A 25,742-nucleotide genomic window follows, 5' to 3' on the forward strand; every position below is an offset into this window, starting at 1 on the left:
TTTCTCATGCTTTGGATTTTTTTCTCCCTAGCTGTTTCATCGGGACTGTGAACAAGCTGAAAACTGGATGGCTGCCCGAGAGGCTTTCCTAAATACAGAAGATAAAGGAGATTCCTTAGACAGTGTGGAGGCACTCATCAAGAAACATGAAGATTTTGATAAGGCAATCAATGTCCAGGTGAGGAGGGTAGCTGAAGCAAGGCGAAAATAGTTTAGTTTTTCTTATGCAGGTTATTGGCAAAAGAAGTTACTACTATAGAACTGTAAAATTCAGTTCTAAATATTCAGCTGTTTGGGATGTGCAGCAGCAGTTTAGAAGTGGCTAATGCAGACAGGGACGTATTGCCTACAAGCACTGTAGGAACAGTGGCAAGTATTTGTGTAAATCTCTTACTGATTTGAAAATGAAATTTTTTTGGGGGGGTGTGTGTTTTGTTTTGTTGTGGTTTTTTTTTACAACAGAAAAAGGTATCTTTTCAATTTCTTGTAAAAGAAAGCTGCCTACTTTTATTGAGATAGTACTGCTGTAGCTTATGGTCCAAAAGACACTTTTTTCCTAAATGCCACAGGTGAAGATGTTCTGAAGTTAGAATCTCCAGTCCTGTGGAAGATAGACTTTCTTCATAGAGTCACATGTACAATAATGTATATTTAAAGAAGAAAAAAAGTCTTGTTCCATTTCACACCCTGCTCATCACTCGACTTTAAGGAATCTCATTTCTAATTTATGACTTCTGTTTTTAATAGGAAGAGAAAATTGCTGTCTTACAGTCTTTTGCTGACCAGCTGATCTCTGCTGATCATTATGCGAAAGGAGTCATTGCTAACAGACGCAATGAGGTTCTGGACAGGTCAGTATTGCCCTGTTGGGTGCGATGCAGATCCTGACTGAAAGAGAATGCTCTTTGGCAACATGTTGTAGCTGTTAAACGTGATGCCATGTGCAGTCCTAGTTTTTCATTCAACATATATATTTAATTGCATACAGGTGGCTTCGTCTGAAAGCTCAAATGATTGAAAAGAGATCGAAGCTAGGAGAGTCTCAGACACTCCAGCAGTTCAGTCGTGATGTGGATGAAATAGAAGCTTGGATCAGTGAAAAGCTCCAAACTGCAAGTGATGAGTCATATAAGGATCCCACAAATATCCAGGTGAATATGATTCTCGGCTCAAAAATGAAAATATAATTTTTAACTTTGCAAAGCCATACTCTGGTTTCTAAAAACGTGCTCAGGAATTCTTGTTCAGTGATAAAGAATTATACACCATGTTGGACATGGTCTCCCTTTAACAAGGAGAAAATGGAAGTTACATTATGCATGAAAGGAGACCCAAAATAGAACTCACTTCGTAATTATTGATGCATATAATTAATAAGATATGTGGTATCTGCAGCAGCAAGTTTCCTGAAGAAACCCCTGAGTAGCTATTCTGTCTCTCTCCCAGCATCTAGATAATAAAATAAGGAAATGGAGTTCTTGGGTCTCATCTCTGTCTTATGTTCTAAAATGGGAAATCTTATTTATTTTTCAGTATTAAGGAATAACTAATTAAAATTACCTCTTACGTTTTAATACTGGTTTATGAAGTAGTATGAATGCACTGAACTACTTCTCTCAATCTGTTTTATAGCTTTCCAAACTGCTGGTAAGTAGTTTGGACTAGCACTGGTATGTGAATTTGTTTTCCTTCTATAGCTTATGTGTGAGCACAAGGTCTGGTCGCACTCTGTTGCTCCGTCCATCAGTTCATGCAATCTCTTTGTTTTCTATTAGTTCTTGACCTACATCCAGGTACAGCTATTGATCTCCATGTTATGGGTGTGGCTTTTTTGTTAATGCCTATTCAGCATCATTTATTTATGTATTCGTTTTGCAGGTGTTCTGCATGATCTGTTTAATTTGTGGGTTTTTTAGGAGTTAGCCCATAGAAAATTGGGTTTCTGTCCTCTTTCAGAAATGCGGCTGTTGGGCCTGTTTGGATCGGGCGTGCCGATGATTTAACACAACACAAGATGCCAATTCTGTTAGTTTGCATTTATAGAATCAAATGCTGAAGATGGGGGATTCAATAAAATGATAGAACTAGATAGCTTAGTTCTTGCAGCACAGAAGGGAATAATAGAGAAGGAACGCTCCATAAAGAGATATGTACCAGATGGAAAGCTGACAGGACTTGTAAGAATCCAAGAAGATGAATAAAATGAGGATATATGGAAGGAGAAGATGGAACAAAGAAGGGGGAAGTGCACTAGAGTAAAAAAAGAAAGAGTCATTGTTTGTCACTTTAGGCTGTGGTATATTAAATTTTTTTTGTTGTTGTTGGAAAAATTCAAATTTTATATTAACCCATTCATATTGCCTGGGATTTGTTGTCACGGTAATTATATGGAGATGTGCAATTGGCAGCTTTTTAATTGAATTTTACATGTTGGTAAATGTAGCTTTGAAGGATACGTTTTTATGATCTCAGCATTCGGGATTAACAGTTCCCAAAATGAAGCAGTTCATGCAGAATTTCTCATGCCAGCGCTATAGTATTTTCCATCTTTTATTTTTTAATCTAACATTTCCTTTCATTCTGTTCTCTCAGGGCATTGTATACCCATGTCCATTGTTACTAGCACTTCCAGTTAATACTTGTAAATTCTGTCTCGTCATTTTTGTGCTATTGTTATCTTCCTGGTGGGTGGATGGATCATGTATATATGAGAGAGAACTGCATACTTCCTCCCACACCAAGGCTCCTATTGTTCTCATGGTGCTCTCAACTCCGCAGAGAAAAATTTTTAACAAAAAATTCAGTTATTTTTGTAGAGGTTTTTGGTTGTTAATTCATTATTTTAATATACAATGTGGCCACGTATAACTTTGACTAATACCAAAACTGTGCAGAAAGCAGATAGGCTGCAGCAGTGATTTAATTTAATTACCTATAGATTAGGAAGGGAAATAGAAATTTGTGAAATTATTACAGGAGTAGAAGGGATGATCTGCTGTGTTTCTGAGTAGGGTATGTAACACTGCTGCTTTTCAAAGGTGATGGCATTGAAAACAAGAAAGCTTGACTCGAGTAACAGCTAAGCTTAATGCAAGGAATGCTGCACGGGCATCTCTAAAATGCAGGAGATGTTGCCTGAGTTACACGTATCAGCTCACGGACGGTTTTGCTAGGTCAAAGCTTGATGGTTACCCAGATTAATGAGAGTTACTATTTGAGTGAGCAGTAAGCATTCTTACTGAGAGGGAGAACTTCTCTAGATCAGGCTATGTAAAACGTCTTTATGTATGTCCACAACTCTTCTGCTGTCCTCTCAGCCCATGAGAACAATTTAGGAGCCCTTTGTCCAGTCTCTAACAGTTTTGCTTTTGTCATATTCAGAGCAAGCACCAGAAGCACCAAGCCTTCGAAGCTGAGCTCCACGCCAATGCAGATCGGATCCGCGGAGTCATCGATATGGGGAACTCGCTGATTGAAAGAGGAGCATGTGCTGGCAGTGAGGATGCTGTGAAGGTAGATACAAGAAGTCTTAGAAGATTGGCTTAGTTTTTGCTTTGAGAACTGTTCGGATAATTGGGGGAGGAGAGTGTCCCTCAAAAACAAATCTTGTTTTGTAGAAGCTCTTCTATTTCAACTATGCAGTAGAAATCAGGGTACTCATTCTGCTTCATTCTCAAGGGTGAGAAGTTTTCTGATCCTGTGATCAGGATGTAAAAGTTGAACTGAATTATGGCCAGACAGCATGAAATAGTGACTGTGTAATTTGCGTACCTGGAATCGGCAGCCAAACTTCTACCTTATTCTGGTTTTGCATTTATCAGAACTTATGTGTTTCATTTGTAGCATTTATCTTTTCCATTTTATAACAGGCACGCCTAGCTGCCCTGGCTGATCAATGGCAATTCCTGGTACAGAAATCAGCAGAGAAGAGTCAGAAACTGAAAGAAGCTAATAAGCAACAGAATTTCAATACTGGAATTAAGGACTTTGATTTCTGGCTTTCAGAGGTAATGGAGATTGGGATTATTTACTTGTAAGACTTGTTTATCTAATTTTTTTATTCCCTTTGCTGATGTTAGATTTTTGTGGAGCACAGTCCGCCTTTGAGCAAGTCTAGATTTATTTTGAAAAAATCTTTTTTACAACTAAAAATCTTGTGGCTGTTCTTATGTTATTATTTATAAACAATAACGTGAGAAGAAGCATATTTGCATATAATACGTTAGGAATTGAACAGGTGATGATGCAAAGGTTTATCCACGCTGTAGAAAACTGAGGAGAGAATTAATTTGCACAGTTCTAAAGACGTTATCATTGTTGTGAGAATACAACTCGTTCTCTATCCCCTTTTTCCTTCCCCACCCCCAGGTGGAGGCTTTGTTGGCATCTGAAGACTATGGGAAGGACTTGGCATCAGTTAACAACCTTCTGAAGAAACACCAGTTACTGGAAGCTGATATATCTGCTCATGAGGTATTGCTTTCTCTTTTAGTTTTGGAAGATAAATCATAGTAATCAGCAAATCCTACAGATACCACTTCAATACGTGCTGCAGTCATATACCTGTTGAAACATGATTCCTTAATAAAAAACTGTGACTCTGCACAAGCAGTCAGATTGTGATTTTTATACTGACGTAGCAAACACAGAAATGAGATGCAAGCAATTCACACACTTTCTCACCCATGTTTCCAGGATCGTCTGAAGGACCTGAACAGTCAGGCTGACAGTTTGATGACCAGCAGTGCTTTTGATACATCCCAAGTAAAAGACAAACGTGAGACCATTAATGGGCGCTTCCAGAGGATTAAGAGTATGGCAGCTGCCCGCCGTGCGAAGCTGAACGAGTCCCACCGTTTGCATCAGTTTTTCCGCGATATGGATGATGAGGAGTCCTGGATCAAGTGTGTATTTTGGAAGTTCAAGGTTCTGGCATGGGGGCATGTGCTTACTGACAGCTTGCTAACAGCATTCATAGTCTGTAGTGTGGTTTTATAACTTGCCTTTTCCATGAGTCTGTGTGTCTACAAGAAATCACCTTTGCCCCCCATTCAAGGAAAACTGTACTCAAAGTGGCTTTAGCACTAGTTTGGGTGTGGCTTCTTATCTACAGTTGCCTTTGGTCAAACCCCAAGAAGGAAAGGTCTGTACTAGAAAAAGCAATGCTGGTTAGACCCGGACCAGATAACTGAAATTTGACTCTAGTCTTTTTGGGAAAGCTCCTAGCAAAAATTCAAACCTTACTTTTTCAGTTTGAAGTACTTTTTGTGTTTTAGCCAGTTGTAGTAATTAATCAAACACTCTTTCCATGTTGGTCTTAGTATCTTGGGAGGAGGAAAAGAAGTGAGCCTGATAGAAATCATTCAAATTAGAGTGCTTTTTGGTCAGCTTGTAAAATAAATAAATAGAAAAAAAAAGGACAAAAGCAGGTAAGCTTTACAAAAGGCATCTATCTTCATAGAAAGCAAACAGTACAGAGAAACTCTGTCCTTCAGAGTGAAATGATAGGCCCTCTGCTGCCGTCTTCCTTTCCCCCACACGTTACCCCTGAACATGCTGCCAGAAGGCAGCTGCTGTTTGCTGATAACTCATGTACACAATTTTTTACATACAAGATTTTTGTGCTCTGTGAAGCATTTCCTTATCTGCAGTCTTTTTTCTTTTGTCAGGTTTGCCCTATAGAAGTAATTTTCAAATTTTATCTTTCTTCTCTCTTGAACGTAGAGAGAAGAAACTGTTGGTTAGCTCAGAGGACTATGGCAGAGACCTAACCGGTGTGCAGAACCTTAGGAAAAAACACAAGCGCTTAGAAGCAGAATTAGCTGCCCACGAACCTGCTATCCAGGTAAACACCTCTCTTCTTGGCAGATTTCTCTGTAAGTAACATCTTGCTTGTTCGTGGCAAATATGAAAGCCAGTAAAAGGTTTTGTTGGAATCCAAATAGAGCGCATAAGAAGCGAGCAAGTGATGTTCCACTAACTTTGTGTTTCTCTGCTTTGCAGGGTGTGCTAGACATGGGTAAGAAGCTTTCGGATGATAACACGATTGGAAAGGAGGAGATCCAGCAGAGACTGGCTCAGTTTGTGGATCACTGGAAAGAGTTGAAACAGCTGGCAGCTGCTAGGTGTGTGAGATGTATTTTTTGAAAATCCAATATTAATTAAAAACATTGCATGGACTTGTAATGACCAGATTTATTGAGTTTCAGGCTTTTAGGGTATGGGTCCGTTAGTCAGTAATGTGATGTAATAGCACATGTCACTGATGACAGGCTCTAGGAGACTATTGAAAAGAGTTTTAGTGATAATGGTCCTCAGTAGAAACATGAGTCTTTTTTTGAGGTGTGCTGTGTTTAGCCTTTTCTCACACCAGTTGGAAACCATAGACTTGAAATTAACTGTCCTTAATCCGCTACCAGGATGGTTTTCTGAACAGAAGCTGTTGGGTGAAAATGATGCATTTTAGTCCTTCAGTGGCTGCAGGCTTTGTGGCCTAGTGAATTTCTAGAGCTGGAGATACCGCAGTCTGTGGCTGGAGGAGTGAAGCGTCAATGATCGTGTCTTTAGGGTTCAGTCTCTGTACATTCTTAGGTTTTCTGCTGCTGTAATTTGTTTTTATATCTTAAAGCCATAGGCCAACAATGGGGCTAATTTTACCTTTCTCTTCCCATGCACAGGGGTCAGCGTCTAGAGGAGTCTCTGGAGTACCAGCAGTTTGTAGCAAATGTTGAGGAAGAAGAAGCCTGGATCAATGAGAAAATGACATTGGTAGCCAGTGAGGATTATGGGGACACCCTTGCTGCTATCCAGGTATGGAGAAAGTTGTCAGCTCTTCGTTGCTCTTCTTGCGTTATTGTTGGTTAGAGCATAACAAACCATTTCTTTAACTGTCTTTGCAATTTAGAGGTTATTGTTGGTTCCTGTTGAAGGCCTACATCATAAAAAACAAGAATTCATTTTATAAAAGCATCCCAAGTGTATTATTTCCTGTAGAAATGACACAATTTGGTGTAGCTTTGCATCTCTTGACCTTTGATGGACAGTCCTGGTTAAACCGAATGGCTGAATTATATTGGAAGTCAATATCGGTCTCCTTTTTTCCACAGAAAACCAGCAAGTTGTGCCAACCAGCTAAGATTAATAGTTCTTGTCAGAAAAAGTTTCTTCTGGCTGATTTATAACAATAAATTATTTTCATTTTTTTTATTTTAATAAGTGCTGAGAAATTATTTTTAAAAGTGACTGTGTCTCGTATTTGCAGGGCTTGCTGAAAAAGCACGAAGCATTTGAGACTGATTTTACTGTCCACAAAGACAGAGTGAACGATGTTTGTACTAACGGAGAGGATCTCATTAAAAAGGTGAGCATAAACTGGTAAAGAAAAATAAACCTTCAAAGGCTACCGAGGACATTTTCATGTCAAAGTAGACTTACTCTTCTTTGAGGACTGACTTGTCATCTCTCTAAAAAGAGCCCTTACTCATTTTTTGCAGCTGAATAAGCTGCTGGTGTTAACTGCTTTCGGAGCTATTGCTTGGACAGTGGTTGTACATTGAGAACAAAATCCTTCAGTTGAAGTCCTTGCTCTGTCACCAAGTATGAGATGCCTTGGAAGAGCTTAATATCACGTGGTGTGAATTTTTTTTTTTCTCCTGTAATGTAGAACAATCACCACGTGGAGAACATTACTGCCAAGATGAAGGGCCTCAGAGGCAAGGTATCAGATCTGGAGAAAGCAGCAGCTCAGAGGAAAGCCAAATTGGATGAGAACTCTGCCTTCCTCCAGTTCAACTGGAAAGCAGATGTAGTGGAGTCATGGATAGGTACGTTCTATATTGGGACACAGTACCCTGGCGCAAAGAAACTGAAATTCTCCTTCATTTTGAAAGATCTCAAATAGCTTCTAGCTTGCTGTTGTAACGAGCTGACCTAAACCCAAAGTAATTAGCAGTGCTATAACTGATTTATGCTTTTGGGGTAAGCTGATTTGGAATAGAGGGAACGTTTGAGATAGAGGTTGACGTTTTTACTGAATTTGTTTCATTTTATAGGTGAGAAGGAAAACAGTCTAAAGACAGATGATTATGGACGTGACCTCTCTTCTGTGCAAACGCTACTCACCAAACAGGTTAGTGCTAATGCTGCTTCCTCTCCATAAGTGGTGGAGAGAACAGGTGAACTCTTCTGGAATGCAGAAGAATCTAGTATTTATGTTTGAAATATACGCAGGATATTGGAATGGTTAAATAAAAATACAATATAAAATATTTTGTTGTTCTTTTAATGCTTCAGGAAACTTTTGATGCTGGACTTCAGGCTTTCCAGCAGGAGGGAATTGCAAACATCACTGCGCTGAAAGACCAGCTGCTGGCAGCCAAACATATCCAGTCAAAGGCCATTGAGGCTCGGCACGCGTCCTTGATGAAACGCTGGAATCAGCTACTTGCTAATTCTGCTGCCAGGAAAAAGAAACTCTTGGAGGCTCAGGAGCATTTCAGAAAGGTAAGTGGACAAACCACGGGGCTACAAAAATCTAATTGTTCTCTTGGAAAAAAACATACAGTGCTTGCAACTTCTGCAGCTTTTTCAGTTGCAGCTAATGATTATGGACATCCTGGAGACTTGTCATAAGAATTCGAAATGTTTGCAAGAAATAAGTATTAAAGGCAAACCTTCGCTGATGCAAGTTAATTCCAGATCAACTCATATAGAATTATTTGCGTTACTGCATAACTGAACTGAACAACTGGATTGTTTTCTCTTGTCAAGGTTGAGGATCTGTTCCTGACTTTTGCTAAGAAGGCGTCTGCCTTCAACAGTTGGTTTGAGAACGCTGAAGAGGACCTGACAGATCCTGTGCGCTGTAACTCGCTGGAAGAAATCAAAGCCCTGCGAGAAGCTCATGATGCTTTCCGTTCTTCACTTAGCTCTGCCCAAGCTGACTTCAACCAGCTGGCAGAGCTTGATCGCCAGATCAAGAGCTTCCGTGTAGCCTCCAACCCATATACGTGGTTTACTATGGAGGCTCTTGAAGAAACCTGGAGGAATCTGCAGAAAATTATCAAGGCAAGTCAGAGAGAAAGAGAGACTCTCTTCATAGTTTACATAAATTTGGAGTCTTCCCTGGAACTTGTCCTCCAAGACAATCAGTACAAGAGTTTGTCACTATATTACAGATTGAAATATCTCAAAATTTGGGAGCAAAGAAAAAATTCCATTAGCTTTAAACTTGTCTTCCATTTGTGGTCTTTCAAAAGACAAAGCCCTTGTCCCTCACTTCCTAACTATAAAATGTTTAATGTCCATGTAAAGGACAGCAGTAAAGTCACTGCTGGTTCAATTCCAGTTCTCAAAACTCCAGTAGGAGTGTTCTGTGTTGTCATCTTAGATGATTTTGTCTAGATATCCAGGACACACTTTTGAGCCGTCAGTCTTGCTTTGAGCATCAGACCTGTGCTGGTATGCAGCCCTTAGTTTTTGGGTTTTACTACAGGATGAGGTCAATCACATTATTTCTTGGTTTGAAATTGTTTTTGTTCATTTCTCAGGAACGTGAACTGGAGCTGCAGAAGGAACAGCGAAGGCAGGAAGAAAATGACAAACTGCGCCAGGAATTTGCTCAGCATGCTAATGCTTTCCATCAGTGGATTCAGGAGACCAGGTATAGTTTTGTCTTCCCAGGAGCTGCCCTTGGAGAATTCCTCAGCTAATATTTGTATCCATCCTCCATCTCTTTGGTCTGTCTGAGTTGTAAATGTCTCCTGCTGAAAAACAGCTATTCAGGACTTGTTCATTTCCTGCAGTTGGGATTTGAGGGAGGCCCTGTTAGCCACAGGGAAGAGGAGAGCCCTGAAACACCAGACTTTAAAAATGTTTCTGCTTCTGAATTAATTTTCCTGCAGTAATTCCCGTTATCCAGGACTTCGCTCTTCTCCAGTTACTCCTGAACTAGTCTGCAGTACAGCTGGGGGGTGGGGAACAAATAGCTCGAAGCAGACTGCGAGATGCCAGCGGCGGTTCTGTTAATGCTCCTTTTGTATGGAATAGTATATTAGAAATCTCACTAGAATTCCAATAGACAGAGAAGCTGTGAAAAAAGCTTAACACTACTTTCTAATCACTTACCCATGGTGCTGTCTAAAAATATCCTTGCCTAGGGAGAGGGAGTTTTTACAGCTTGAGATTGTTTCGAGATACAATACAAAACAGCAAGAGATTTAACAACTGCGTTAGAAATAAAAAAATCTCAAGGTCGTGAATTGCAGTGAGCTGAAGAGCATGTTTCTAGACAACAGAGGTGACGGTGCTCAGTCAGCGCTGTTAGCCAGTGCTGACGCACGCTGGTTGTGGTTCAGAGGAGGTGAGTTCTTTTTTCATGTAATCCTGTGATTCTCTGTCTCTGTGTGTTTACAGATAGTTCTGTGTGTGTCTTCATGAAATAATGAAATATAAATATGATTTTTAACTTTTTGATGTTTGCTTCCCACCCAAATCTCTGTCCCTCTCTTACTGTCTTGTCTCTGTCCTGCTGCCTGATGTTTGGATCTTCACATTCTACAGGACTTACCTGCTAGATGGGTTAGTATTGAATTTTATATCTTTAAACATTTGGTGACGTGTTCTGCTCTGTCTGTGTGTTTTCTTCTGTCGTTATATTGCTTCTGAAAGCTGCGCTGCAACCCCTTTTATTTGAAAAGAGCAATCTCTGGCTGAGAGGCACGGACACAGGAAACAAAATTTTGCAGTATAAACCAGTAGAAACATAATAATTTCCTACTTAAACGCAGAAGAAATTATTAATGGGTAGCCACTAGCATACCACAGAAGTCCTAACTTTTGTTCTTGCTGTCTTGCACAAGAAAAGGCTCTTAATCTGATATGTAAGAACATAGAATAGTCTGCCTTTGGAAAAGAGCTGGTGTTCCTAGTTTTCCAGCATTCAGAGACTTCCTTAGTGAAATAAACTTTTCCATTGTAACTGTTCTCAAAGCTCCAAAGCATTGACCGTTTTTGGTGAGGAGGAGGGAAGAGTCCTATGAAGAGGCTTTCCTGAAATTATGTGTCTTAAAACTCTGTAGTATGCAAAGATGAAATGCCCGTTTTTTTAATCTGCTTTGTGACCATACCCCACGAAGTTTATATTCTTGGTAGCAGAAAACAAAACCTGCCAACAGGAACCCACAGACCTGCCTGAGTTTGCAGGCGGCTTAACACCTGCTGTTCTAAGTCCACTTTGTGTGCACGGAATAGTTCCTGATGAGGATGCCGGCTGGTCATTTGTCAAGAAATAATAAGATCTTTAAATGTCTCCAGACTACCCAAACCCTCTCAGAGTGTGTCTGTCCATTTAAATTTCTTCAGCATTAAAAGTCTGCGGCACAATGGGAGCTTTGTAATAAGGCATAATGTAAAATGCTAACAAATAGTGTATGGTGCTGGTGCAGAGGGCTGTGTGTCAGCCCTGTGTAAAGTGCGGGAGAGGAGGCCAAGTCTTTCTCACAAAGAGCGAAAAAAGGCTTTTCATAATAAAAGGGTGGAATCTTTGCAGATAACTGCATCTTATTTGCTCTGTAATGATCACCGTGTCTTGTGTTCTGCTGTTTCTGCCAGATAAAAATAATTTGCCCCATTTTTGTTATACAGTTTAATGGAACCGAGCAGATTTTCCTGGAACGGATGCTGAATTCTCTGCTCCTTTGTAAAGTAGTGTTGTAGATTAGTTCTGGTATCCCAGAACGAGTGAACAGAAAGGAGCCATTTACTAAAAGACGTAGGGTCAGAGTTCGAGATCACCATGCCAAGCTCTTTTGTTGAACAAATTACCAGAAGGCTGCTGATATGCCAGGCAGAGTTTGTCCTTAATTCCGCATGAATAGATTAAAAACACAGATTTAGCTCAGGCATTGGCAGTGCTTGGCCTGCCTTGGCAAGAGGGCAGGCAGAGCTTCAGGGAAGCTTCAAGATAAGAGCTGCCATGCCTACGCCTTGCTTTTTGGTGTGGCGGAGCTGCTTGTGTGTGCCCAGCGCTGCCTGGAGGAGGTTTTCTGTGGGGAGGGGAGGAAGAAGAATTTGGAGTTTAGGAAGAAGAATGCCTTTAAAGAATCTGTAGATGAGTTAACTGCAAGACTTCAATTCATCTCTTAGTGAGACTTGCTTTTTTGTGACTTACATGAAAATAATAGCGGATTATTTTTGCGTATGTGCAACCAGCATTTGAATAATTTTCTTTCATTAAGTACTTGTGTGCATTTGCTGCAAGGTGGTGCTGGCTTGGAGTGTGGCTCCACTGTAGTGGCCGCGTTTGGGTGTGTTCTTTCCTCTGTTCTTTTTCTCCCTTTTGGAATTTACTTGGTTTCTTTTCTTTGACTAGCATAGCATATCGTCGTGTCATTCGTGTCTATCAGTATGAAGTTGGGGATGATCTATCTGGAAGGTTTTTTCCTCTTATTTTCTTACCTCACTTTGGTTTTCAAATGCACTCTTTAATTCCAAGGCTCGCTTTCCTTCCAACTAACTTTCACGGCTTAGAGATGCTTGGAGGTTTGTTTCCCTGTTGACTCTTTCTTGCCACGGTTGGTTCCCAGCTTCCTGCGCAGGGTTCTGGGCGTGCGCTTCATCTCTTTAGATGTGCGTTGAACCTGAGCCTTAACCCTGTGGCGAGAAACACCCAGACGTTTGGTGCGTTTTCATTGCTACAGAGTGATTCAGCGCTTGAAATCCCCTTCTCGAGAAGCCCAAACGTGTGTAGGATAGATTTCAGTGGGGATGAAAACACAGTTTTAGTGACTTAAATACCAGCAACTTAAGTTTTAGGAACTTAAATACCACCGAGTGAAAGATGAGGACAGCCCACCTGCACAGCGCCCAGACTCGCTGCGTCTGCGCAGCGAAGCCTCCCCATACGTGTTGGAAGGACGGAGGTTCTTAAACACTGCTGCTTAAGGGTTGCTTAGGATCTTCGGGTGGAAAAGCAGCATCCAGAGACTTCCCACAGCTAGTCCATATGCAGTAGGTCTTGGAGACGATTGCTGCAGTGGTGGTGTGGGGGCTGCAGTGTGCCTAGAAGCCCAGTGTGGAAACTGGACTGAGAGGAGTGGCCGTGCCTCAGTTTCTCTGGGCGCAGGTTGGGCGAGGTGGGATGGGAAAGACAACTGTCCACCAGCCACTGCTGCGCAGGAGAGGTCTTTCTGCAGAGATTATGCCATATGAAGACTACTTTTAAACCAAACCAGTAGTTTTCAAGGTCTTTTTCCCCCATTTTATCCCCACGTAACACACCTCTGTACCTTCCTGGCAAATAGCGCCCATCTCCAGTGAATCACCTGTAGTTCGTGTGTGCGTGTGTGTGCTGGGCACAGTGGGGTGGGACTGCACTATGTTTCTAATTTCATGAGGTCCAGTAAAGCGGGCGCTTTGGATCTGGCATGAAGTGTGGCTGCTGACCATGTTGCCTTTCAAATGGGGCTAGAAATTAACTATATAAAGAAATAAGAATCAAACAAGATGTACACGTGTCAGTCTGAAATAGGATGAGTCAGAATAAACAAAACATAAAAAACAGTCTTTAAATATCTACAGGAGAATAATACTGCTGTCAGGATTTTTACTTTCAAGGAAGGACTGTTAATTTCAAGCCCCACCTGCCATTTTTTTATGGGATACGTGCATGGTCTCACTGTGATTCTGTGTTTAGGTCTTGCATGGTGGAAGAATCGGGAACACTGGAATCGCAGCTGGAAGCTACTAAAGTAAGCGACTCTCACCTGTTGCTGAAACACCTTTCCCAACTGATGACTTGGGAACACAGGGTGGGAGTGGAAATGCCTGTAATTATATGGAAAAATCTTAATTGATTTTACCCATTTTGAGTACTAAAGAGACCTTTGGGATTATAGTTTACATATCTGATGTCTACTTTTATCACAAGCCATTAAACTACAATCTGATGTAGTTTTCCTTTTTGTTCTTTTTTTCTAAATGAGCGGGGTCAGGCAGAGAGGATACAGTGTTTTCAGCACATTTCGTAATAAGAAAGGTTTTTTGTCAAAAGAACTGGTTGGAAAGCCCTGTTGGTTTCCAGTAGTGTGCATGAAGAGAAACATTGTTTTGAATACTATTTTACAAATCCCAGCAGAAAAAGAAGAGTTTAACCCTTCCTCCCCTGCCAGCCTGTGTTCCAACTTTCTAAGGGTTTGTCTGCACTCCTTGATTTTTCCCTCTTCCCTCCCTCCTAACAGCGTAAGCACCAGGAGATCCGAGCTATGAGGAGCCAGCTGAAGAAGATTGAGGACCTTGGGGCAGCCATGGAAGAGGCACTTATCTTGGACAACAAATACACAGAACACAGCACCGTGGGGCTGGCACAGCAGTGGGACCAGCTTGACCAGCTGGGGATGAGAATGCAGCACAACCTGGAACAGCAGATCCAAGCTCGGTATTGCCTGCTCTTCCTGCAGTGTAAAGGGGGATAAAAGATGGGAGACGCATCTGCCTGGGCTAATGAGTCTCTCCTGTGCTGTGACGAATGGGCATAGTGTGGTTGTAAATCCCCACCACCTCCTGGCTCTCTTCAGAGGGATAAAGTTACCAGTTTTGGAAATAGTTCCTGTTGGCCACTAGCAATGGCGAGATTTTAGAGGAATTGATTGATTCTGTTGAGCCGTGGCAGATGCTGGCTTGGGGCAGGTGGACTCTAGCAGAGTTCTGCAGGTCAGGAACTGTTCACGAGCTTTGCGTCTTCCTTTTCAGAAACACAACTGGAGTCACCGAGGAGGCCCTGAAGGAGTTCAGCATGATGTTCAAGTGAGTGGCAGGGAGCGTGTGCCAGAGGAATGCTCCTGAGATATGTCTGGCACGTGGATGGCTCCTGTTCACAGGATTCTCTGACCGATCCGTTTGTAGCTCCTTTGTTTTCTGCCCAGTTTTGTGCTGAGCTGCTCTGATCCCTGCCAGATGGCAGGAGCCTGCAGGGACACCCGCTGCTGGCTGGGTGCAGCCACAGCCACGCCAGAGCCTCTCCTGGGCATGCTCACTCACAGGCACAATGGTGTAGGAACTGGGAATGACAATGAATTCCAGCTGGGAATATAGCCATTTTTTGAAATGCTTTTCAACCAAAGTGAAGAACTTGTCCTTAGGTTTCATGTTAGATAGGAACTGTTTACTGAGTCAAGCTCACAGTAGTGGGCTGGTTATAATCTCTTCTGGTTTTCAGACCGCTGTGTAACTTGCGATCGGATACTCAACAACTGACACTTAAAAATACGGGGGTTGTTTTTATGTTTTTAGGCACTTTGACAAGGACAAATCTGGACGACTTAATCACCAGGAGTTTAAGTCTTGCTTGCGCTCTCTCGGCTATGACCTGCCCATGGTTGAGGAAGGAGAGCCAGACCCAGAGTTTGAGTCTATTCTTGACACTGTAGATCCCAATAGGTAAGTGGGTTGGACCTTTTACTTTTATATGGCAAAATATTGTACCAGTATTCTTTGGGGAGCTGGCTGGAAGGTCTCCCACACACTCTGAGAGCTGTGCTTCCTTCTATTGTGGAGAGGCTATGGTTGTTTTCACAACAGTTCATGTAAAAGAGTCTTTATGACGGTAAGACTGACACTCGTGAAGAAGAAATTCACTTTAGAAAATGATCTGGTGCTGACAGTCTCCGGTGTTAAGACTGTCACTCCTCAGAAAAGTTAAAGTTTGGAAGTGCTGTGATCAGGCGTTAATGGACAGCGGAGTTCACACGCTGTGTTTCACCGGCAGGGATGGACACGTCTCGCTGCAGGAGTACATGGCGTTTATGATCAGCAGGGAAACAGAGAATGTGAAATCCAGCGAGGAGATCGAGAGCGCTTTCCGCGCCCTCAGCTCAGAGGGGAAGCCCTACGTGACCAAGGAGGAGCTCTACCAAGTGAGTACTGGTTATGGCCCACCAGGGAAAAACAGACGGAGGCTTTTTGTTTCTAGACTTAAACTGTTAACGAGGACCAGCACTAGATGTTTGGAGGTTCGTGTCACTGTAGTTGAGTCAGTTCTGAACCTGCAGAGGCGAGGTATCCTCTGCAGCAAACACGAATGATGGCAACAGCCTTATCCAGCTGCTTTCTTGGCTCTACAGGGGAAGGGGAAAAGCTTTAATTGCCAAAGAACTACTTGGGTTGAGTAAAATGAGCTACTCAAAGGCCTGGGAAGGGGGTGCCTTCACTGTGTCTGTCCTCAGAAACTCATGCTTTCCTTTAATCACTTGGGAGACTAGAGGGAGATGTTTCTCCAGACAGCGGTTCAAAGGAGAAACTTAAGCCTACGCTTAGACAGTATGAACATCTCCTCCCTCTCACGGCCCTGCCAACACAGCAAGTTTTTCCTGTCTGAATCCCACCAGCTGGCAGAGAAATAAAGAGGTTGCACGGCTTCCTCATATCAGTTACCTGTTCTGCCTTCTCTGGTGGGAAGACTCAGGTCAGGCCTTCCAACCCTTAACCAAATACTGTGAACAGCCAGAGCATTTCCATGCCGGGCCTGGTCCTGCTGCTCTGGCTTCTGCCCCGAGCTGTGCCCCTGGGGATGGGAGCGCTGCTTGTGAGTGCCCCATCCGCAGCCTCCACCTCCTTGTCTCCTTGTCTTTCAGAACCTGACCCGGGAACAAGCCGATTACTGCATTTCTCACATGAAGCCCTACATGGACGGCAAGGGCAGAGAACTTCCTTCTGCCTACGACTACATAGAATTTACACGTTCACTCTTTGTGAACTGATCTGAAACACTAGTACCAAAAGATGCAAAGAACATGCTCACGTTTGCTGACTGTAGCTCTGCATGTGTCTCTCTCTCTCTTTGTGCTCTACAATAATCGATGTTACTTTATGATGTAACCTTAAAGTGCTTAGCTTAAACCTCTTAGGGGAAAACAAACATATTGCAGTGTGCTTCAATAAAAGTTACTGGTCGAACCACATCATCTTGTGTGTAATGGCTAAACGCAAATGTAACTGTTACGTGGATGAAACTCCGGCTGTCATAGTTATGTGAGTTTTACAGGCCAATACCGTGGAAAGAGGTGAGCGGGCAACTTTTCCTGGGGTCAGCGTAGGTGGTAACGAGCTTCACGCAGCTGGTTGTGTTGCTGCCTTAGTCTGGGATCTCGCTTGCCAGCTGCTCCAGATGATTCATTTCCCTGGGTCCCTGCTCAGTGAAGTCAGAACTCAGCTGCCAGACTCTGACTGCGCCGGCAGCATCCCCTGCTGCCAAGAGCCGAGTTTGCTTGGTGTTAAATTCTACACAGTACACGGGGTGTTCACCCGCCGCCTGCTTTATGGAAAGGGCAGGCTTCTGCGAGCTCTTCTCAAAGTCAAACAGGTGCACATCTCCTGTAAAACAGAAACACTTATTGCAGCTTTATAGCAAGGGACTTTGTGTTTAACAGCTGGTTAGTGTCTCCTTAGTCTGGAAGTTGTTCTTTTTAACCTGTTTCCCTTCCCTCTGATGGTGTCCAGGCTGTGACAGACAGCTGGCATCACTGCAAGGCAGCGCGGATTTATTCTGCTGTCAGAGACCTGAAACCAGCTCACCAAATTCTGTGAAATCTCCATTCCTTAACTCAAAAAATGTTTGGGCAGTTTTCTAAGGAAAAAGTTTTTGTTTTGAACCGTTAGCTCGAGAAGTAAGTGTCAAACCCAAGGAAGCTGGAAATAACTTTGAGCCACGGTAGTCTTGCCGTGTTATATCCCTGCGAATGGCTGCGGCAACAGAAGTTATCATCAAAAGTGAAAAATAACCATGACTGAAGTCGTCTTGCTAGTTAGAAGTGACTCTGTTACACTAACTGCACAGTACAACCAATGGTCGCTGCTCTCTCCGCTTGTGGGAAGTGCTAATCAATACAATTGACTTGTACTAATTAATACACAGCATGATCTTAATTTTATGTCTAAGAATAGGCGCCTGCTGTTACTTACCTTCCCCAGATGCAGCTGCGAAGACCAGTGGTCGAACCGGAGACCAGCGGACACAGAAGAGGTATTTCTTTGATAACTGAAGAGAAAGGAGGGGTTGTGTCTGCAGCATGGAGTGCAAGTGAACTTGTCCATCAGTCCCACAGCTCAGAAAGAGGTTCCTGGGGGAGGGAGGAAGCAAGAAACAACTTTTTTGGCTTTATTGCTAAAGACATAGAACAAAAATCACTCACGGAGCATGACCTTGGACAATATTACTGCTTTGCAAAGGTCTGAATGTATTTCCTAAGGCAGCGATCTCCAAGCCGTACCCTGGGATGTGTCTGTAGAGACACAGCTTTGTCACTGCCCGTAATTAATTTAATGAGGGCTCGTGTTGTCCACTGAGTATTGGTGGGGGTTGTGGGCCAGGGATGCCTGAGAACGGCTGATCTAGAGACGGGCATTGTTAGAGCTGTGTTTGTCTCATGCAAATTACATGCAGACCTGGGCCATCAGCACGTTTCATAGAAACACGGCTTGGGACCTCCTCCACGAGTGGTGGGTAAATGCAGGCAGCGGTCTGAGCTTCTCGTTTAAATTGAGGCAGCAACTGGTAAGATTTGTGATGGCCAGATCACTTAAGCACTAATAAGTAAATGAATTTTTCAGCTCTTCCCCTTGTCTTTAAGTTGATCTTTAATATTAACGCCTGGGATGATCAAAGGAAGGTGCTGATGTTGTGTGCTGGCCTGGGGGCAGGTGCCATTTTGCGTTACTCATACTGTGCCCACGTGCAGCACACTCCAGTGGGCAGCTTCACCAAGCCAGCGGATGTTGTTTCTCCTACGATGGGAAGTTCCTTGATCAAGCTCCCAATGCCAGTGACCCTTTTTCTTTTTTTCTGAAACTATTTGAAAAACGCATGTTTAGAGTCAGGCAGTGATTATGTCTGACGTGCAGCACCGGTGTTAACTCACAGCACTTGCCTGTGGAAGGGCGAGCAGCTCACGGAGTAGATGGGCCCACCCTGCGGGGAGAAGGCAAGCTCCGCCGGTGCCCTGAGGGGAACAGAACTGCCTGTCCGATGGAGAGCCAGTGTCTCTGCTGCCGTGGAGCACTTGAGGGAATAGCCGCCTTCCACACCAACAACGAACACGCGAGGATCGAAGTGTGAAAAAGAGAGCGAGGTCACACCCACGGCTGCCTCTCCCCAGGTGAACTGGGAGAAAAAGAGACAAAGCTGCTGTGAGAGCCGCGGCTCCAGTGAAACACACGCAGTTGGAGCAGCAGGAACCAGCCTGACAGGGACCCAACGAGCTGGTCACTGCACGACTTGCACCAGCTACGATGTCTGTAGCACTGCTCAGCCTTTAACCTCTGCAGCATCCTCCTACACGGGGACTCACGTGAGTTAGTATTATCATAAGCAGGTTCTCGTCTCCATCCCAGCAACTTCTCCTCAGAGCATGGCAAAACCTCAGCTGTTGCCAGCCTTCTGAGGAGCGATTTCAGTATGGGAAAGGAGATGGGAATCGGGGGTTAGTGCCTCTGTTCAAATGGGGCTTCTCCTTCACTTCTGAAGGTCGAGCTCTGCCACACGGGCTCCAGAGTTAAGACTGTTTTTGTCAAATCAGTCCTGTTTGAACCGCTGAACTCACCTTCTTCAGCTGAGCGCTGCGGGGGACCTGCTGAGCCACCACGGCGAATCCTTCGGCCAAGGCCAGCCGACCATCTCGCTCCTCCCGCCACACCAGGATCTTTCCATCCGTCGACACACTCAACAGCCGGTTGTGGTTTCTGTGCTTAGCGGCAGGTAACCAGGTAACCTGTCACAAACGCCACAAGGTCGTGACGAAGGGGACTGTCTCAACGGCCAAGCCTGTGCTCCGCAGCCTGCAGTCCCCTGACCCGCCAAGACAACACGGGAGCAGAGCCAGGCAGCAACCAGTGATCGTGGTACCAAACCAGCTCCTGCTGGGAACTGGCACACAGATGCCAGGAGAGAATTCAGGGATGAGTTCTGTATTGCAGTTTCCATGGTTCACTTGCCAGCACCTTTGAGACGTGGTATTTGTAATGCTTTCGCCCAGCTACAAACAGCAGCATTTTCCTGACATTTAGCTGAGAAAATACACAGATTGCCCAGCGTCAGAAGACCCCAGAAGGTCAAAAACCAGTAGGACGCCAGACTGCATGACAGGTTGTGCCCCCTCCTGTAGCTTTAAGCTGCCAACTAAGGATCAGTGACGCTTTGCTGCTCACATTTTTAAACCACTACAGGTATTGTTGGCTGCACCCGCATCAATAAACAGTAACAACCTGGGAACGGGTCTACTCTTCATTTATCCTGAACAGCCAGAAGTTATTTTTTACAGGGTCTGCGTCCAGTTCAGCAAATGCCTGTTCAATAGCTAGAGCTGGGCAAAAATAGCCAACCAAAAGAGAACATAACTGCTGAAATGTAGCAACTTGTCTAAGAGCTTCTGGTAAAGCACCAGTAAGGTGAATAAGAACCGAAGGGATGAAATACAGCAATGACAACTCTCGCCTCCCCCAGCCGTGTCTGCTGTAGATGTTCTCCGTTACCTGATAGACTGGATCGGTGTGAGTGTCATCTGTCATCCCCGTCCTCCAGGTCACGGGGTCTTCTGTTCTGCTGGTATCCCACACCACCAGCTCCCCACTGAACAGGCCACCTGAAAGGACGAAGAAACCACTAAACCAGCTAAGGGCTAACGGCGCATAAACACCAGTAATGCAAGGGGCAGCCGGAGCTGCTACTACAGCAGAACTGGGGGTAACTTTTCTTATTGTCACCGAGTATGACCAGAGTTCCGGGACAAGCAGTCCTCAGCAGAAACGGTGACAAATTCACAGCCCCCCCCCAGCCTCAGAGGACTGGCAGCTACATACAGGGCACAGTCAGCTCTGGTGTAAGAGAATACAGCTCTGCCAAAATATGTACTTTCTTCCTACTTACACCCAGGGCTGCATTTCCTTCTATCATTGCTCTCTGAGAAAATGCCACTGAAAGAGCAGCAAGTCCCAGTTCGGAAGCAAGGGTACACTTGTGAATGTTGTGAGCATTAGCTCCTCAGTGTGAGGAGCTGCAGCACCATCACTTCTGCAAGAAATCTTAGGCTGAGCTGAGAGAGAGAAAAAAATGATCCCAGCTGAAGGAAATAAGGGTACGTTTCAGATAGGATCCAAATTAAGAGCAACCTACCAGCTATCAGTGAAGGCTGGGAGGGGTGGAAAGCCAGGCACATGACAGAACTGGGAACATCCACCACTAGGTCAGGGCGCTGCGGATTCAATCCCCTTCTGTGCAGATTCCAGGTACAGACGTAGGATTTTTCTGTGCTCCAGTCCCCACCATCCAACCTGAAGAGGAGAAAGCTACGTCTTGCCTTGTCTGTTGCGCAGAGAATCCCTATCCAGCGGGGCTCTGGTGTGCCCCACTCATCATTTAAACATACTGCTTTGGGGCTTGAAGGAAAACCGAGGTGACGAAACTTCTCCGCAGGCTAGTATAGGTACAGCGCATGTCAGTGTCCTTACCGAACAAAGAGGTTGCAAGTAAATCTTGGATATGAGTCCCTGTTCCAAGACCTACTAACCACTCAAATAATGGGAACATTTTAAAGGGCGCATACAGAAAGTTGCTATGAGTATTTGGGAATGAAAAATCTAAAGAGTCCAAGTTGCTGCTGATTTGCAAACTGGCTGAGTTGCAAACCATGTTTCCTCTAAACGAGCACTCAAAGATCCAGGGTCTGAGAATTCACAGTGAGGAAATATTACCTGGAGGACTGACAGGACCTGGAAAGACTTACTGAGTCTTACTTGGCCTGAGATAAGCAGCATGATTTGAAGTCCAGGTGCCTCCATAGGAACAGAGAACATTCTCCACAACCACCAAATGGTGTTGAGGAGCCTGCACAAATCAGGCCACGCGCTCCAGCTCCAGAGATTTCAATCCAGTCCTATGCCCATCATACTTGTTTGCCACAAGTGGCTCATGAGTTATTAGTCTGGGACGCTAAAAGACACCTACCACCCTACTCCCTCTGTTACTTCTGTCTGTTTCACTCATCGCACGTTTACCAAAACGTTACACGGATTCTGTCACTAGCACCACACTGACGAATGGGACGTCCTGTCTTGCTACAAGAAGACGATTTGGAGGACAGAGATCTACAGAACAGTCAGTGGCCAGGACAGGAAGCAATTGTTTTGAACCTGACTTCTACTGACTTTATTTGATGCTCTTAGTTCTTTTATTGGAAGAGATATTATCAAATAAAGGGAGCAATTTTTCATCCAACGTGTAGTTGATCTGTGAAGCTCCTTATTAAAGGATGTTGTAGATGCTAAAAGTTTACCCAGATTCACAGAGACTGTGTAAGTTCATGGAAGGGAATTCTACCGAGAGTAATCACAGACACAGAAACCACATTCTAATCCGAGAAGAGCGGTAGACTGGGAGAGCAGAAGGGGCAAGTAACATACAGGTTTGCCCTGTTTTGCTTTGCCCTATGCATTCAACTCACGGATCTCCTTTTTGCTGGGGCTCCTAATCTACAGAAATGGTAGTGAAAGGAAAAGGAATAAGGGCAGCAGTAGGGCACAGAAAGGAGAGGCTGCCACAGATAGTCACTGGATTAAAGCTTTGTTCAACCCTCAATTTAGAAATTCTTAAGTGTTTGTCAGTGCATGTCCATGGCATCAGGCGCACGCGTGAATGGGTGCCAGGTTCATCCGGGGTGCTAAGAGAGACCACATTAAAACAACACGATCTCCAATGAAGATAAGTACGTACTTCCAAACCTCACCCACATACATTTGCAAGCGCATCTGCTCTTTACATTTTCTGTCCAAATAGAATCTATCTAGAAACAAATCAGTAAGAGCATATACATCCATTTTCGGGGTGGGAGGGAAGGTAGAAGAAATAAAAGCCATAACTTAAGATTGCCCTAAGATTTCCTTTCTTTGAATATGAATTAGTTAACTTGCATAAGGTGTATATAAATATCTAGTTTATTACTAGAGAGATAACAAACACATGTAAAACTCAGGTCAGCCTGAGATGTCACATCAACCTCCATTGTGCTCTCAGTCTGTTCAGATACTCACCGGCCATACGAACATGCAACAACGGATCCGGTTGCATTCCACGAGACACTGGTAACCTGTAGGTTTTGATCCTGAGCCTCTGGGTATGACAACGTATGCAAACACAACACCTGGAAGAGATCAAATTCAAGCACTGAAGCAATAGCCTCCAAACACAGAGAAACGAAATCTGTGCATGCCCCTGCGTACGATCCTATGGTTACAGCATTGGCTTCCCCTCTCTCCAAGTAGCACGTAGATACACGTAAAATGTTGTTGAATTCCTACCGGGAAAAAAAAAACCCACAACACATGACCCTAACAAACCAACTGTCACCTCATAATTACCTCTCACAGACTGCACACTTCAGGGGCTGCGTGACAGCTCGGGAAGGCTGTGCCCTAAGGATTTACAGCAGCCCTCAGTAGAAGTCTAGCACTCACTAAGCGTCACAAGCAATGGTTGGAAAATGACTGTACCGACACGTACTGACTGATACAAATTGCTCCCACTCTTGAGCGCTGTACACTAAACAAATACAATCTAAGTAGGAAGAGCTGCCACATCACTGACTTCAACTGTTCCTAGATAACTGCTAGGCTAGGATGCTTGAAAGGGGCTACTGGAAGCTGAAAATAAGCCGACGCCAACTGCAGGCTTCCTTCTCACAAAGCTGCTGCAACACAGTCACTAGCAGGAAGAACAGTTTTACCAAGCAAGGCCAGGCTACCAACAAGGGAGGAAGCCAGAGGAAAAAACAACCAGTAATTTCTAATTACTAGAATCTGGCAAGAACCATCACAGCAGTAAGAGATAGAACTAACGAGTTAGAGCAGCTGCAACCAGGTCTGCTTGGGTAATGACAAGGATCTGAATTCTGTCAACTTACTGTTTCATTCTGATCTGTCCAGTTCACTTCAAAGCCATCAAAGGCACGGCTTTCCCAGTTCTTATTTAGCTCTTTGATAACAGCATCCTCCACTCTCTGAAGGAATGACAGAAGGCTAGCGTAGTCCACTTGGACTTCTTGCTGGAAGTCTTGGACAGCATCTTTACTTTGATCCGTCTGCACACCGGCATCTCGGCTACTATGAGATTGTACTGCAGCTTCTGCTGTTGAAATTTTCCCGGTCTGGCAGCTCTTCTAGTAAAAAAAGACAGACAGCCCATAATCCAAACAGGGAAAAAAAAAAAAAAAAGTATTGCACAAAACATTCAAAGCATAGAATCATAGGGTTGGAAGGGACCTCTGGAGATCATCTCCTCCAACCCCCGGCCAGAGCAGGGTCACCCAGAGCAGGTGGCACAGGAACGCGTCCAGGCGGGTTTGGAATGTCTCCAGAGACGGAGACTCCACCACCTCTCTGGGCAGCCTGTGCCAGGGCTCTGCCACCCCCACAGCAAAGAAGTTCCTCCTTGTGTTTAGGTGGAACCTCCTATGCTCAAGAAAGCATCTTCCCCTTTTGGGTACTTTATACAGATATTCCAGCACATTTGCACACCTCTGGTTCATGGTTAAAAGCAGGGTGTGTCTGTAACTGTCGGGGTGTCGCTGGTGTATTTGTGACCTTCACACGATCTGACAGGAGGCAGAGATGCCTGAATGCCAGCCAAATTCAGGCCAGGTGCTCTACAGCATGGGATGGGCTGGACAAGAGAAAGCAAAAAGGCAGAGACCCCCCAGAGGAAATCGCAATCACCAAACACGGTGACAAGCACAATATTACCAGCTCTCAAACTACTAGTTTTGTGGCAGCTGCACGTGTGTTTCTTTGCCGATTTGTATCAAGGGCCTAAATTAGTCAGACGCTGCAGAGCCAGCAGACAGACACCGGGACCTCAGGCCTGCCTGCCGCCGGCTCTGCCCCGGGCACCGGCAGGGATGCGACCTCCCTGCGGGGAAGGTCTCCGTCCAGGCCGCGCCGGAGCAGCGGGACCTGCGAGGGGTTCACCGGGCACGGAGGGGACGCGCCGGGGCGCGGCCGCCCCTTCAGCAGGACCAGGGGGAGGGAAGGTGCGGGCCGCCTCCGACAGCCGCCCCCGGCCCGGCCCCTCCGGCGGTATAAGAGCGCGGGGCGCGGCCACGGCCGCCCCGGAGCCCGCAGGGGTCCCTCACGGTCTCTCACCGCCTCGCAGCGCGCACTCCGGGCGCTCCTCCACAGCGACTCCACCGCGGCGCCGGCCGCCGTCCGGTCCGCGAACATGGCGGCGAGCGGGGGTCGCGGCCCGACGGGCTCCCACCGCCGGTTCCCATGGAAACGGGCGAGGCGCCGCGGGATGACGCCACCCCGAGCGACGGAGCCGCCGGCCTGCGGGCGGTAAAGGGAGCCGGGCAGGTGCCATATTGGAGAAGGGCTTCGGGGGTCTGTGTAGGAGAGGGGTGTGGGCAGGCCCCGGCGGGGGGCGGCCGCAGGGGAAGGAAAAGCCCTCGCCGGGCCGCCCCAGCCGTTCCCCCGCGGGGCGCCGGCTGATCCCGCCGCGCCGCCGGAGGCACGAGGGGCAGCAGAGGTGGGAGGGCGCGGGGGCTGCCAGGAGTTAAGATGGCGTCGAGGGGGGTGGGGAGATGGGACGGGCGGCGGCGGGCGCGGAGGGGAGGAGAAGGGTGGGCCGCATTGTGAGAAAAACGATGTTTGAGCAGAAATGCGGTATTTGGCGACTGGCGGCCCAAAACTCCCGCAGCGTCGAGCGG

At 45.2% G+C, this 25,742-nt stretch overlaps 2 protein-coding genes across 11 annotated transcripts in view; one reads left to right on the forward strand and one right to left on the reverse strand.

Moving 5' to 3' along the window:
• SPTAN1 (spectrin alpha, non-erythrocytic 1) overlaps nt 1-16,955 on the forward strand; it is a 52,450-nt gene extending 35,495 nt beyond the window's left edge. For 3 of the 9 annotated variants that reach the window (XM_063352975.1, XM_063352973.1, XM_063352976.1), the window contains 25 exons: nt 32-178; nt 748-851; nt 989-1,151; nt 1,633-1,647; nt 3,382-3,513; nt 3,870-4,007; nt 4,369-4,473; nt 4,696-4,904; nt 5,725-5,845; nt 6,004-6,125; nt 6,678-6,810; nt 7,262-7,360; nt 7,664-7,823; nt 8,052-8,128; nt 8,293-8,502; nt 8,770-9,066; nt 9,549-9,661; nt 10,561-10,578; nt 12,371-12,433; nt 13,694-13,748; nt 14,238-14,434; nt 14,749-14,802; nt 15,289-15,435; nt 15,764-15,911; nt 16,629-16,955. In XM_063352975.1, coding sequence (XP_063209045.1) covers nt 32-178; nt 748-851; nt 989-1,151; nt 1,633-1,647; nt 3,382-3,513; nt 3,870-4,007; nt 4,369-4,473; nt 4,696-4,904; nt 5,725-5,845; nt 6,004-6,125; nt 6,678-6,810; nt 7,262-7,360; nt 7,664-7,823; nt 8,052-8,128; nt 8,293-8,502; nt 8,770-9,066; nt 9,549-9,661; nt 10,561-10,578; nt 12,371-12,433; nt 13,694-13,748; nt 14,238-14,434; nt 14,749-14,802; nt 15,289-15,435; nt 15,764-15,911; nt 16,629-16,754 — 3,153 coding nt within the window. In that variant the 3' untranslated portion in view covers nt 16,755-16,955. The remainder of the gene's footprint in view (nt 1-31; nt 179-747; nt 852-988; nt 1,152-1,632; nt 1,648-3,381; nt 3,514-3,869; nt 4,008-4,368; nt 4,474-4,695; nt 4,905-5,724; nt 5,846-6,003; nt 6,126-6,677; nt 6,811-7,261; nt 7,361-7,663; nt 7,824-8,051; nt 8,129-8,292; nt 8,503-8,769; nt 9,067-9,548; nt 9,662-10,560; nt 10,579-12,370; nt 12,434-13,693; nt 13,749-14,237; nt 14,435-14,748; nt 14,803-15,288; nt 15,436-15,763; nt 15,912-16,628) is intronic. The other 6 variants (XM_063352977.1, XM_063352981.1, XM_063352979.1 and 3 more) reach the window with 4 other exon arrangements.
• A 132-nt stretch (nt 16,956-17,087) lies between these two features.
• Nucleotides 17,088-25,365, reverse strand: DYNC2I2 (dynein 2 intermediate chain 2). Of its 2 annotated transcripts, none has more exons than XM_063352984.1 (9): nt 25,180-25,365; nt 23,943-24,194; nt 23,074-23,183; nt 21,161-21,318; nt 20,521-20,630; nt 19,593-19,760; nt 18,921-19,153; nt 17,956-18,113; nt 17,088-17,367 (listed from the first exon to the last, which is right to left on the reverse strand). In XM_063352984.1, the coding sequence occupies exons 1-9, from the start codon at nt 25,255-25,257 to the stop codon at nt 17,129-17,131; spliced, it is 1,506 nt and encodes a 501-aa protein (XP_063209054.1). In that variant the 5' UTR covers nt 25,258-25,365; the 3' UTR covers nt 17,088-17,128. The 2 variants fall into 2 exon arrangements, with proteins under 2 accessions (XP_063209054.1, XP_063209053.1); XM_063352983.1 differs by having other exon boundaries at nt 23,943-24,197.
• Nucleotides 25,366-25,742: the final 377 nt, after the last annotated feature.

The sequence above is a fragment of the Chroicocephalus ridibundus genome, chromosome 15, assembly GCF_963924245.1.
Source record: "Chroicocephalus ridibundus chromosome 15, bChrRid1.1, whole genome shotgun sequence".
In the NCBI taxonomy this organism is placed as follows: Eukaryota; Metazoa; Chordata; class Aves; order Charadriiformes; family Laridae; genus Chroicocephalus; species Chroicocephalus ridibundus.

Excerpts from the sequence above, each read along its gene's own strand:
- DYNC2I2 (XM_063352983.1), bottom strand. The coding sequence starts at position 25,257 with ATGTTCGCGGACCGGACGGCGGCCGGCGCCGCGGTGGAGTCGCTGTGG. Across the intron at positions 23,184-23,942 it reads GGACAGATCAGAATGAAACA|GTGTTGTGTTTGCATACGTT; the intron begins GTAAGTTGACAG and ends GATCTCTTCCAG. Across the intron at positions 17,368-17,955 it reads CGCAGCTGCATCTGGGGAAG|GAGATGTGCACCTGTTTGAC; the intron begins GTAAGTAACAGC and ends TCTGTTTTACAG.